This window comes from Polypterus senegalus, chromosome 5 (genome assembly GCF_016835505.1).
Source record: "Polypterus senegalus isolate Bchr_013 chromosome 5, ASM1683550v1, whole genome shotgun sequence".
Lineage (NCBI taxonomy): Eukaryota > Metazoa > Chordata > Cladistia > Polypteriformes > Polypteridae > Polypterus > Polypterus senegalus.
The window spans coordinates 9,915,031-9,927,495 of NC_053158.1; the positions used below are offsets into that span (position 1 = coordinate 9,915,031).

At 41.2% G+C, this 12,465-nt stretch overlaps 1 protein-coding gene across 5 annotated transcripts in view; it reads right to left on the reverse strand.

Moving 5' to 3' along the window:
* LOC120530138 (E3 ubiquitin-protein ligase RNF31-like) overlaps window positions 1-12,465 on the reverse strand; it is a 78,086-nt gene that overhangs the window by 48,925 nt on the left and 16,696 nt on the right. For 4 of the 5 annotated variants that reach the window (XM_039754336.1, XM_039754337.1, XM_039754340.1 and 1 more), the window contains exon 4: window positions 3,238-3,401. The exons of the other annotated variant lie outside the window; for it this stretch is intronic. In XM_039754336.1, coding sequence (XP_039610270.1) covers window positions 3,238-3,401 — 164 coding nt within the window. The remainder of the gene's footprint in view (window positions 1-3,237; window positions 3,402-12,465) is intronic. 5 annotated transcript variants of the gene reach the window in all.

A 12,465-nucleotide genomic window follows, 5' to 3' on the forward strand; every position in this document is an offset into this window, starting at 1 on the left:
TAGAAAAGATAATAAATAGTTGGATTTTAGTTATTTTTCAAACTAGCCATTTTCTTGAGTTAGTATTACAAACATTTCCAATAATGAAATCAGCCATTCAGACTATTTAAAATGGCAAACAGGGTCACTTTGCTGTTTGGCATCACTGAGTGTTCCACACTGATGATGGACCAGAGAAAAGGAGAGAGACATCTGAGGAGATCATAAAGAAAATCAGAATAATAGACGAGCACATTAAAGGCAAAGGCTAGAAGACCATCTCCAAACAGCTGTGACCACACTTGCAAATTTTATCAAGAAGATTAAGGTCCACGAGACTGTAGCCAAACTCCCTCTATGTGAACACAAGAGGAAAATCAACCCCAGACTGGGCAGGAGGACAGTGACAATGGTAGACAAAAAGCCAAGGACAACTTCCAAAGAGATCCAAGATGAACTTCAAAGTCAAGGTCCATCACATTGTCTTTTATCGAGTGACAGTGGGCTCAATGAAAGAAGATCCAGGAGAACTCCACTATTGAAAGGAAAACCAAAAAATGCACACCAATACTGGTATTTCATTGCAAAGTTGAAGAACATGTGCGTAATGGTCTTCTTAAATTAAATAATTAGAAGGATCTACAACATCATAACCATCTTGACAAAAACGGGCCATTCAGACCAACACAGCTCGTCAGTTCTATCCACTTAATTGTTTTAAAAAACATCAAGTTGAGATTTGAAAGTCCCTAAAGTCCACCACACTACTTGGTCACTTGTTCCCGGTGTCTGTGGTTCTTTGTGTAAAGAAAAACTTGCTAATGTTTGTGTGAAATTTACCCTTAACAAGTTTCCGTGTCCTTGTTGAACTCATTTTAAAGTCACCGTCTCGATCCACTGGACTGATTCCCTTCATAATTTTAAACACTCCAGTCAGGTCTCCTCTTAATCTTCTTTTTCTTAAACTGTAAAGGCTCAGCTCTTTTAATCTTTCCTCATAATTCATCCCCATGTAGCCCTGGAATCAGCCTAGTCGCTCTCCTCTGGACTTTTTTCACTGCTTTGTCCTTTTTGTAGCCTGGAGACCAAAACTGAACACAGTACTCCAGATGAGGCCTCACCAGTGTGTTATAAAGCTTGAGCAGAACCTCCTGATATAACTTGACATTGTTAGCCTTCTTAATGGCTTCTAACACTGTCTGGCAGTTGATAGTCTCGAGTCCACTACGAGACTCCTAAATCCATCTCATCAGCTGTGATTTTGATTTTCAACCTCCACCCCCCACCGTTGTGTATTCAAACCTAACATTTTTACTTCCTATATGTAATACTTTACATTTACTTACTTAAATTTCATCTGCCACAAATCTGCTCAAGACGGAGTTATTTCAAAGGGACTTGGACATCACACAATGGACTCTCCGTTATTTGCTATTCCACCTAGTTGGTATCATCTGCAAACTTAACAAGCTTGTTTATTATTGCTATGAAAAATCATTTAAATATATTAAAAACTAGCAAAATACTCGCGCTTCGCAGCGGAGAAGTAGTGTGTTAAAGAAGTTATGAAAAAGAAAGGGAAACATTTTAAAAATAACGTAACATGATTGTCAATGTAATTGTTTTGTCACTGTTATGAGTGTTGCGGTCATCAAAGATTTGATTATCATTATTTCTTTCAATCAGGTTCGTATTTGGAGGATGTGTTGTGTTCAAGTTATATTCCGTGTTTGTCAGCCATTGTAAAGACAACAGGTTTCATTCATCGAAGTGCTCACTACCCAAATCGGTACTCGTGAATCTAAGATGTTTAACAGGCATTCCCGGTATTAAGTTGTGGATTTGCCTTTGAATATTTAGCGGTAGCTTGTCTATGAACTTAATTTAAACTTAAGCTTTACACCTTGCTATCCTATTGATATGTCTACAAAGGCTTGTTCAGATTCAGAGGGTTGTTCCTTTCTTACTGCATCAATAAACAGCTCGTCTTCCTCTTTATCTGAAACATCACACACTGCATGTACGGGTTTACCTTTCCTAGTCCTGCAAAGTCCGTTCACGTGAGCCGCTTAGAGTACATGCATCGAAGCTTCTCAGCTGTGCTTGTGCTATCTCGTGCGATCTTGCCATGTCCATGGCTTTATTTAATGTTAGCTAAGACCCGTCACTTAAAAGTTTCTCTCGCACTTTCACTGAGTTTGTGCCAAACACTAGTCTATCCCTGACTATCTCATCTTCGTTTGCATAAGCATAGTCCTTCACCCGCGAATATTTAACGGCAGCGTATCTATTGGATTGCTGCCGACGGATGGCCTTATATGGGCAGGCATTCAATTACATGGGAGGCGTGACGATGGGGGACACAACTTTGCCTCACACGGCAACCGAGCTGCAGGCTATGGCCGTATATATGTACATAAGTAGTTTCCAGTTATGACCGTTATGCGTAGAATTTGAAATTAAACCTGCCTAGCTTTTGTAAGTAAGCTGTAAGGAATGAGCCTGCCAAATTTCAGCCTTCTACCTACACGGGAAGTTGGAGAATTAGTATTGAGTAAGTCAGTGGGTGAGTGAGGGCTTTGCCTTTTATTAGTATAGATAGCAGTGGCCCCAGCACTGAACCCTGCTGGTCAACACTCTTAACGTCAGCAAATTCTGTGCCCACCTATACACCACACCCGGAACTGCCACTTCTTTAAGTTTGATGCCTACCCTCTCAAGTGGTACCTCATCAAATGCTTTCTCAAAGTCAAGATAAATAATACCATAAGCTCCACTCTGGTCATATCCTTTTCTTGCTTCCTCATACAATTCCAGCATGTTGGTAAATCTGTCCAGTTACTTTTTTTTTTGGCATTTTGAAAATATCTATTTCGAGAAGAACTATATACAACTAAAATTTATTTAAAAATTCATATTGCAATAAGGCAATTTGTAGAAATGTCAAAAAAAAAAAAAAAATTTCCTGTAAATGAGAAAGGCTTTAGATCAGGGCATGGCTCATTGCTATACATACAAAATGTTGTTTATACAGTTACCTTTAAAAGTATGAAAAAGTTTGCAGCAGTTTAACCAAATATCAAAAAATAAATAAAAGTAAACATTTTGAATTAAACACTTTTTAGTGAGTTAAAATGACGCTAATACATACCGAGGACTTCTAAAAGTGTATTTCAAATATCTTTCAAATTATATATTTAAAGATTAAAATTATTTTTAAAATTAAAAAAATATATATTCTATTTTATTTTTACTTACACGTTTCCAGTTATCAAGATATGGCAAATTCACAATCCCATTGTGATCTACATACTTTCCTACATTTATGGTCATATTACTTGTTGGCTTCACAAAGCACTTTGGAGGATGACTTGGATGAGTGTTATGCAACCAAATGCAAATGGGTATATTATATGTTTCACCTACACACACAAAAAAAAAAAAAAAAGACACATAAATCATACTTATAATATAGAGAATGTATAGTTTTTAGGTAGTATATCCATAGCCTTTAACACTAGAATTACCAAAGCCTACGAACAAACTCGTAGATCCGGCCCACCTTAAAACCGTTCTCACCTCTCCGTCACCGTCTTTTGTCTTCTAAATGTGCCGATTAAGACGAGCAGCAAGCAGCTGGCTATTCCATCCCCCACCGTCACAGAACGTTCACTAAGTTTTCCCAGCTCATGTCTTGTTTGATTATCTGGGAGTGAGTGAACTGCTAGAGTTTTAGAGTGGAAATAATAGATCGTTATTTGGAACACATGTATTTCATGTGTGTTCCGTTTCTACAGGAATCTGTGTCAACACATTGTTAAAACAGAAACTTTTTCATATTTTAGTAATAAATGTTACAAAATGTAGGCATAAACTATAGAATGTGTGAAGCCTGATGTCTGTGTATTGTGAATCTTAAAAATAACAGTTATAAGGACACTTGTTTGTGTTAATTGCAGTCTCAATTGTTAAAAAATATTTTAAAAGGAGCATCCCAAATGAAAATATAACGATCTCATTAACTGACAGTGCATACCAGTTTATAAATTTTATGTCCATTTCAGGTTAAAAAGAAAAAACACCGTCTCCCCAGTGAGGAATCGAACTCGGGTCTCTGCGGCATGGCAGGGCTGCTGCGCTATAAGTCAGCAAATCTTACCGCTAATCCATGGAAGCTGTTGTGTTGTTTTTGAACCTTTTGTGAAAGTGCTAATTTGATGTTTGGACTTCATGCTTCGTACAATCTATAGTTTATGCCTACATTTTGTAACATTTATTACTAAAATATGAAAAAGTTTCTGTTTTAACGATGTGTTTACACAGATTACTGTAGAAATGGAACACACATGAAATGCGTGCATTACAAATAACAATCTATTATTTCCATTCTAAAACTCAACTTCACTCCCAGATAATCAATCAAGGCATGAGCTGGGAGAAGTTTGTGCACGTTCTTAGTCGGTGGGGGGATGGAATAGCTGGCTGCATGCAGCTTGTCTTTATCCGCACATTTAGAGGACAAAGGAGGCTGGCGGAGAGTTGAGAATGGTTTTAAGATGGGCCGGATCCACGAGTTTTTTCGTAGACTCTGGTAATTCTAGTGTTAAAGAGATTATATATATATATATATATATATATATCATTACTGTCAGACCAGAAACATATTAGGCTAATGGGTAGAGAAGAGTACTAGCCTTAACTGGTCTTATGAAAGACCACCTCATATGTAATTTTCCACCTTTTTTTCGTTTCTTTCCTTCAATTTTCAGATTTCTTGAATTCCCACAAGGGATACAGGCTTTCCTACAACCCGTATCAGACAGCTGTTTAAATCAATTTTTGATGGACTATGGAGGCACTTTGCCTATTGGAGTGTCCACACCACTTTCACCATAATAAACATATAAAGTATGCCTGCTAAGTGTACCAGCGTTTAATGATTCATTACCATTGTAGCGGTCCGGTGCCGCAAAGATTCACACCGTCAAGATGACGGTGATTTATTTATTTTTATAGAGGATCCCAGGGATGCTCCCAGCTTTGGACCTGACCCGCACACACTCAAACAGAGACAAAATAAAGCACACAGGGAACTTACTACAATTAAAGAATATAATGAAATTCAATAATATAAATTAAAACAATAATACCACCCCAGTACCCCTACGGTGATATTAAACACAAAAACACAATTCCACACAGCAAAGTCCATGGAAAAACACACCGGATGTAATGAGAGATGACAAGAGTAAGTTTAGAGATCTGTATGTTGAAAAGGAATGAAAAAACAGTCCTACTGGTAGACACTGTAACGGTGAAGATGGATGGATGGTTCAGAAGTGTTCCTACACTTGCGGGAAAGCCATGAATCCACAATCAGTCCTCAGCACACTGGTTAGACAGAAGACGATCCAGACCCCAACAATGAATACAATCCACGACACAGCGACTAAATATGGCTTAATTAACAGAATGCAGTCCGATAGGTAAACGAAACACAAAATACAACAACAAAAAACACTTCTCCTTTTTCTGACATCTGCCCTCCTTTTAAACCCCTCTGACTACCATTGACCCCAACAGCCCCTGCAGGGACTGCTGGGAGATGCAGTTTTAACTACTAGTAGTACTGCTACACCAAGCATTTTGTAAATGAACGCTGATAAAGAAACATCACAATGGGTGCATTCCTACTACAACAACTTTTTTCCAGGAACCAGGGACTATTTAGAAACTCAGGAACATCTGTGATATTTCCACCACAGAAACTCGGGTTTATGATGCATTTTTTTAGCTCTTACTCCAGGGTATTTATTTTTCGTATAACCACAAACTATTGTGGGTTGGGCTCAAGCAATGAAGCCCATAAGCAGTGGCAACACCTTAAAAATCTGTTAGCAGTTTTTACTTAGAGAGTTATCAGTGATGATGAAGTGGTGGACTTCGCACTGAATCACACTTCATAGCTGCATCCGTGGTACGCCCTGCCATGCACCGCATCGAAGGAACAACCTCCCCTATAAAGTTGTGATCGCTTCGAAGCAGAAAGGTGGTGCGGTCCTCCATGAACTCCCAGTCTTGCTACATTACCCCATCAGTCATCATTAGGCGCTTTCCCACCACAGGAACTTTTTTCAGGAACTAGGAGCTTTTTAAAAACTCTGGAACTTTTGTATCATTCCCACCACAGGAAACCAGGCCATTTTTACTTCCTGATAGTTAATTCCAGGTACTTTTTTTTTTTAGCTCCAACTTTAGAGTATGTACTTTTCGTTCAACCAGGGACTATCATGGGTGGGACTCGGATGATGAATGGTGCCGACTGGTAGACCTTACAAATCTGTCAGTAGTTTGAACTTAAGAGAGTTATTTGTGACAATGAAGAGCCTGACTTTGCACTGCATTACTCTTCACAACCACCTCCTTTGTGCTGCACAATGTACCACATTGAATCAATAATCTCTCCAGTGAACTCACAATTGCTTCAAAGCAATAAGGTGCAGTGGTCTCCCCTATAAACTCTAGATCATACTGGACTTCGCACCGCATCACTCTTTACAGCCGCCTCCCTGTTGCTCTGTGCAATGCACCGCATCAAAGCAATGATCTCCCTCGTGAATTTGCAATTGCTTCGACTCCCGCTCATACTGCACTTTGCATCACATCATTTTTCATAGCCGCCTCACTGGTGCACCATGTCATAAACCACATCAAAGCAATAATGGCCCCAAGTGAAGTCGAGACTCTATCGGAGCAATTATGTCCCCCTGTGAAGTACAGACACTTGTTGAAGTAATTGTGTCTCCTGTGAACTCCTGAACATGCCTCACATCACACGGTATCACTCTTTTCCGCATGTCACATATTTTTCATAAAAGTTACAGTTCCTGTTGTACAGTGGGAAAACGACACATGAAAAGTGTCCCAGTGCCAACATCACAAAGCAACTCATTGGTTCCTGAGGTGGGAAAACAACCAATAGTGCTCTAGAACAGAGGATCTCAACAGGGGGAACCACATCATATTGGTAAGCTTCCAGGGGCCTGCAAGATGAATGAAAATAATTATAAAATAGCTGTAAAATACTAAAATCACTAAAAAAAAAAAAAATTAAGCTACAACAAGACTGTCTAACTTTTTTTTTTAAAGACAACTGCTTCATCAATATTCAAAATACTGAAACAGCCTGGCCACTGTGGGACACTTGATATGATGAGGGAGGCAGAGAGCACCACGTAGGGCTGCCTGTCATGTACATCAGAGCAACATGAAAAAAACTGGCACTAGGAGGAAATATGGGGTGGAACCAGAAACAGGTGGAATAAAAAGGGTGGCAGGCATTTTTTTGGGAAGTATGGAGGGTCAGGTGGTGAGCACGTGTGCCAGATTGAAATGGTGTGCAGAGAAATTAGCAGCCATGTTACTGTTGACCGAGAGACTATATATAATCAAATTTAATTCAACACTTTGACACTGCACACTTTCTATCTATCTACTATATAGTACCATTCATGTCTATTATATAGTGCCATTTTGTACCCACCTATCATAATCAAAGATGCTTTTCCCAAGTTTTTTGTGGCTGTCCACACAAATTGCATACTCTCACTTTGCTTGCTGTTTTTATGTTATGCCTATTTAACAGCTTTGGCAGCAGATACTAGCTTTTCTGCTGTTCCCTCAAAACAGGTAGGTGAGGCCCAAACAATGGTTCAACCCCAGGCCTCCGCACCTTCCAAGTCGATCCCTGTAAAGATTGTTAGTATTTTAGCATGATGCCAAACATGTGACAGTTTCATGAAGGAGATAGTAGGGTGACTTCACACATGACATATGCAAAAGTTTGGGCACACTTTTGGGTCATTTATCGGGTGTGGTTTAGCTTGACAGATATTAAATTTAGTTCAAGAATTATCATTAGGAATTATCAGCTGATTACAATTTCAGAGGCTGATTAATTCTTTGACTCTCAAAAATTGTATGGCGTCTTTTAAGCAAAAGATGACGGAGGATCTGAAAATTAAACTAAGTGATTGAAGTGGTTCTACACTCACTATGTAAAGCACTTTAAGTAGTGATAAAAATATATCTAAAATATAATAAAACACAGAGGTAGACCGACTCCCTACTCCTGGCATCATGCTTCCCCTTCTCCTTGGCCTGCAGCCTCTGTCTCGGATTAGTGCGAATATATCGCTCCTACAAGCGAACTATGACTCTTAGAACGATGAGCAAAATCAACCAGAATGTATATATGTATACTGTTTGTTAATTTATTTTTAAAGTTGTGTTTTTTTTTCTCAAACGATTAAAAAAAAAAACTTTATTTTCCTCCCAGGCAATGCCGGATATTTCAGCTAGTACACAACATTATATACATATACAGTGCATCCGCAAAGTATTCACAGCACATCACGTTTTCCACATTTTCTTATGTTACAGCCTTATTCCAAAATGGATTAAATTCATTTTTTTCCTCAGAATTCTACACACAACACCCCATAATGACAATGTGAAAAAAGTTTACATGAGATTTTTGCAAATGTATTAAAAATAAAAAATTGAGAAAGCACATGCACATAAGTATTCACAGCCTTTGCCATGAAGCTCCAAATTGAGCTCAGCTGCATCCTGTTTCCCCTGATCATCCTTGAGATGTTTCTCCAGCTTAATTGGAGTCCCCCTGTGGTAAATTCAGTTCATTGGACATGATTTGAAAAGGCACACACCTGTCTATAGAAGGTCCCACAGTTGACAGTTCATGTCAGAGCACAAACCAAGCATGAAGTCAAAGGAATTGTCTGTAGACCTCCGAGACAGGATTGTCTCGAGGCACAAATCTGGGGAAGGTTACAGAAAAATTTCTGCTGCTTTGAACGTCCCAATGAGCACAGTGGCCTCCATCATCCGTAAGTGGAAGAAGTTCGAGACCACCAGGACTCTTCCTAGAGATGGCCAGCCATCTAAACTGAGCGATCGGGGGAGAAGGGCCTTAGTCAGGGAGGTGACCAAGAACCCGATGGTCACTCTGTCAGAGCTCCAGGGGTCCTCTGTGGAGAAAGGAGATCCTTCCATAAGGACAACCATCTCTGCAGCAATCCACCAATCATGCCTGTAGGGTAGAGTGGCCAGACGGAAGCCACTCCTTAGTAAAAGTCACATGGCAGCCCGCCTGGAGTTTACTAAAAGACACCTGAAGGACTCTCAGACCATGAGAAACAAAATTCTCTGGTCTGATGAGACAAAGATTGAACTCACGTTTGGAGGAAACCAGGCACCGCTCATCACCAGGCCAATACCATCCCTACAGTGAAGCATGGTGGTGGCAGCATCATGCTGTGGGGATGTTTTTCAGTGGCAGGAACTGGGGGACAAGTCAGGATAAAGGGAAAGATGACTGCAGCAATGTACAGAGACATCCTGGATGAAAACCTGCTCCAGAGCGCTCTTGACCTCGAACTGGGGCGACGGTTTATCTTTCAGCAGGACAACGGTCCTAAGCACACAGCCAAGATATCAAAGGAGTGGCTTCAGGACAACTCTGTGAATGTCCTTGAGTGACCCAGCCAGAGCCCAGACTTGAATCCGATTGAACATCTCAGGTGAGATCTTAAAATGGCTGTGCACCGACGCTTCCCATCCAACCTGATGGAGCTTGAGAGGTGCTGCAAAGAGGAATGGGCGAAACTGGCCAAGCTTGTGGCATCATATTCAAAAAGACTTGTGCATGTGATTTTTAATAAATTTGCAAAAACCTCAAGTAAACTTTTTTTACATTGTCATTATGGGGTGTTGTGTGTAGAATTCTGAGGAAAAAAAGAATTTAATCTATTTTGGAATAAGGCTGTAACATAACAAAATGTGGAAAAAGTGATACACTGTGAATACTTTCCAGATGCACTGTACATATATACTGTATATATTTTATATATACTGTATACTAGCCATCTCCCGCAGCTTCGCCCTCGGAGTAGTGGAACAGGATCAAGCAATTAATAGAAAAAAACCTGATCTAAATCCGTTAAGTAGTTCTCTCGTGAAAAACGGAAAGACATACAAACAGGTCTAAAAAACTAAGAAATTTCACGCTTGGAAGACAACATTTTTAAAAGTGTTCCTTAGTGAGCATGTAAGAGAGTGTGTGTTGAGCAGATGGAAAGAGTACTTTGAGAGGCTGATGAATGAAGAGAACGAGAGACAGAGGAGATTGGATGATGTGGAGATAGTGAACCAGGAAGTGCAATGGATTAGCAAGGAGGAAGTAAGGACAGCTATGAAGAAGATGAAAAATGGAAAGGTGGTTGGTCCAGATGACATACCTATGGAAGCATGGAGGTGTCTAGGAGAGGTGGCAGTGGAGTTTTTAACCAGATTGTTTAATGGAATCTTGGAAAGTGAGAGGATTCCTGAGGAGTGGAGAAGAAGTGTACTGGTGCCGATATTTAAGAATAAGAGGGATGTGCAAGACTGCAGTAACTATAGGGGAATAAAATTGATGAGCTACAGCATGAAGTTATGGGAAAGAGTAGTGGAAGCTAGTTAAGAAGTGAGGTGATGATTAGTGAGCAGCAGTATGGTTTCATGCCAAGAAAGAGCACCACAGATGCAATGTTTGCTCTGAGGATGTTGATGGAGAAGTTTAGAGAAGGCAAGAAGGAGCTGCATTGCGTCTTTGTGGACCTGGAGAAAGCATATGACAGGATGACTGAGAGGAGTTGTGGTATTGTATGAGGAAGTTGTGAGTGGCAGAGAAGTACATAAGAGTTGTACAGGATATGTACGAGGGAAGTGTGGCAATGGTGAGATCTGCGGTAGGAGTAGCGGATGCATTCAAGTTGGAGGTGGGATTACATCAGGGATCGGCTCTGAGCCCTTATTTGCAATGGTGATGGACAGATTGACAGACAAGATTAGGCAGGAGTCCCCTTGAACTATGATGTTTGCTGATGACATTGTGATCTGTAGCGATAGTAGAGATTAGGCTGAGCAGACCCTGGAGAGGTGGAGATATGCTCTAAAAAGGAGAGGAATGAAGGTCAGTAGGAACATCAAGACAGAATACATGTGTGTAAATTAGAGGGAGGTCAGTGGAATGGTGAGGATGCAGGGAGTAGAGTTGGCAAAGGTGGATGAGTTTAAATACTTGAGATCAACAGTACAGAGTAATGGGGATTGTGGAAGAGAGGTGAAAAAGAGAGTGCAGGCAGGATGGAGTGAGTGGAGAAGAGTGTCAGGAGTAATTTGTGACAGACAGATATCAGCAAGAGTGAAAGGGAAGGTCTGTGGTGTTATGGGTCCACAGCTCGTGGAGAAAAGGCCATTGATTTTTAAATAAATAATCATTGTGCTCGCGGCTTAGCGAGGGACGTTAGCCATAGTGGGCCGTGGGATGATCCGTAGGGTGTGGGCGTTTCTCACCTAGTGCACAGGTGAGGAACTGCCCACATTCATGATTGTCCCGCGGCTAATGCTGCAGCTGCTGTGGCCCTCGTCATCTTAAAAAGAAGCGCGAGTCGGTTTTAGGAGAAGAAGAAGAAAGAAACGTTCGGGGAGAGAGAATCGATCGGAGAGAAAGGAAAGGAAAGGAGAGGACGGAGGTTACAGGGAGCGTGGAAGCAAGCGGTGCAGGAGAGAGACGGACACGCGGAGCGTGTGGTGAGCGCGCGATCGGCGCGTGGGCAGCTGCGAGGAAGCTGGGTGTTAGGCCGACACCCAGGTGTTTGTGTAGATGTCGCTCCCGCTGAGCGATCTGGTAGCGGGAGTAACAAGGTGAAAGCGACGAGCCGCAGAAGGCCGCGGAAAGGCAGCGGAAGTCGGGAGGCTTGGTGGTGGAGTCCCCAATATGAGCGACCTGGCTATTGGGGTAATCAAGTCTCGGGGACTGGGATGAGTGCCATACCGGAGCCAGGGATCGGGAGGTCTCCAGTCTCGAGCGTGTGAAGTAGGATGGCAGCTGCAGAGAGCGTCTTGCCTGCTGCGAAGCCCGTACGGGATAAGCAGGTGAGACGCATACAGAAAAGCACCGGATTTGTTAGTGCTTTAAGACTGCTTCCTGATCATTTTAACCTTCGATTTTAAGGATTGTTTTTTCTATTTATTGGTTTGACTCCTCGTTTTCATTTTATGGATTATTTATTTAATGAACTTTGAATGGACTGCACTATTTATTTATGAACACTTTGTTTTGTTGGATTTTTAATAAAAGCACTTTTGCACTTTCTACCTTCCCCTTGCTCAGTAATTTGCCTCCATTGACTAGCTCACTCGGTTACATTATCGACGGTGTTGGGTTCAAGGGTTCCCAAACATCAAAGGGAGTGTGGAGCCAGAACCCACATCGTCACAAGGTCTACAGGATGGTAATGAGACCAGCTGTGTTATATGGGTTGGAGACGGTGGCACTGACCAGAAAGCAGGAGATAGAGCTGGAGGTGGCACAGTTAAAGATGCTAAGATTTGCATTGGGCGTGACAAGGAATGAACAGG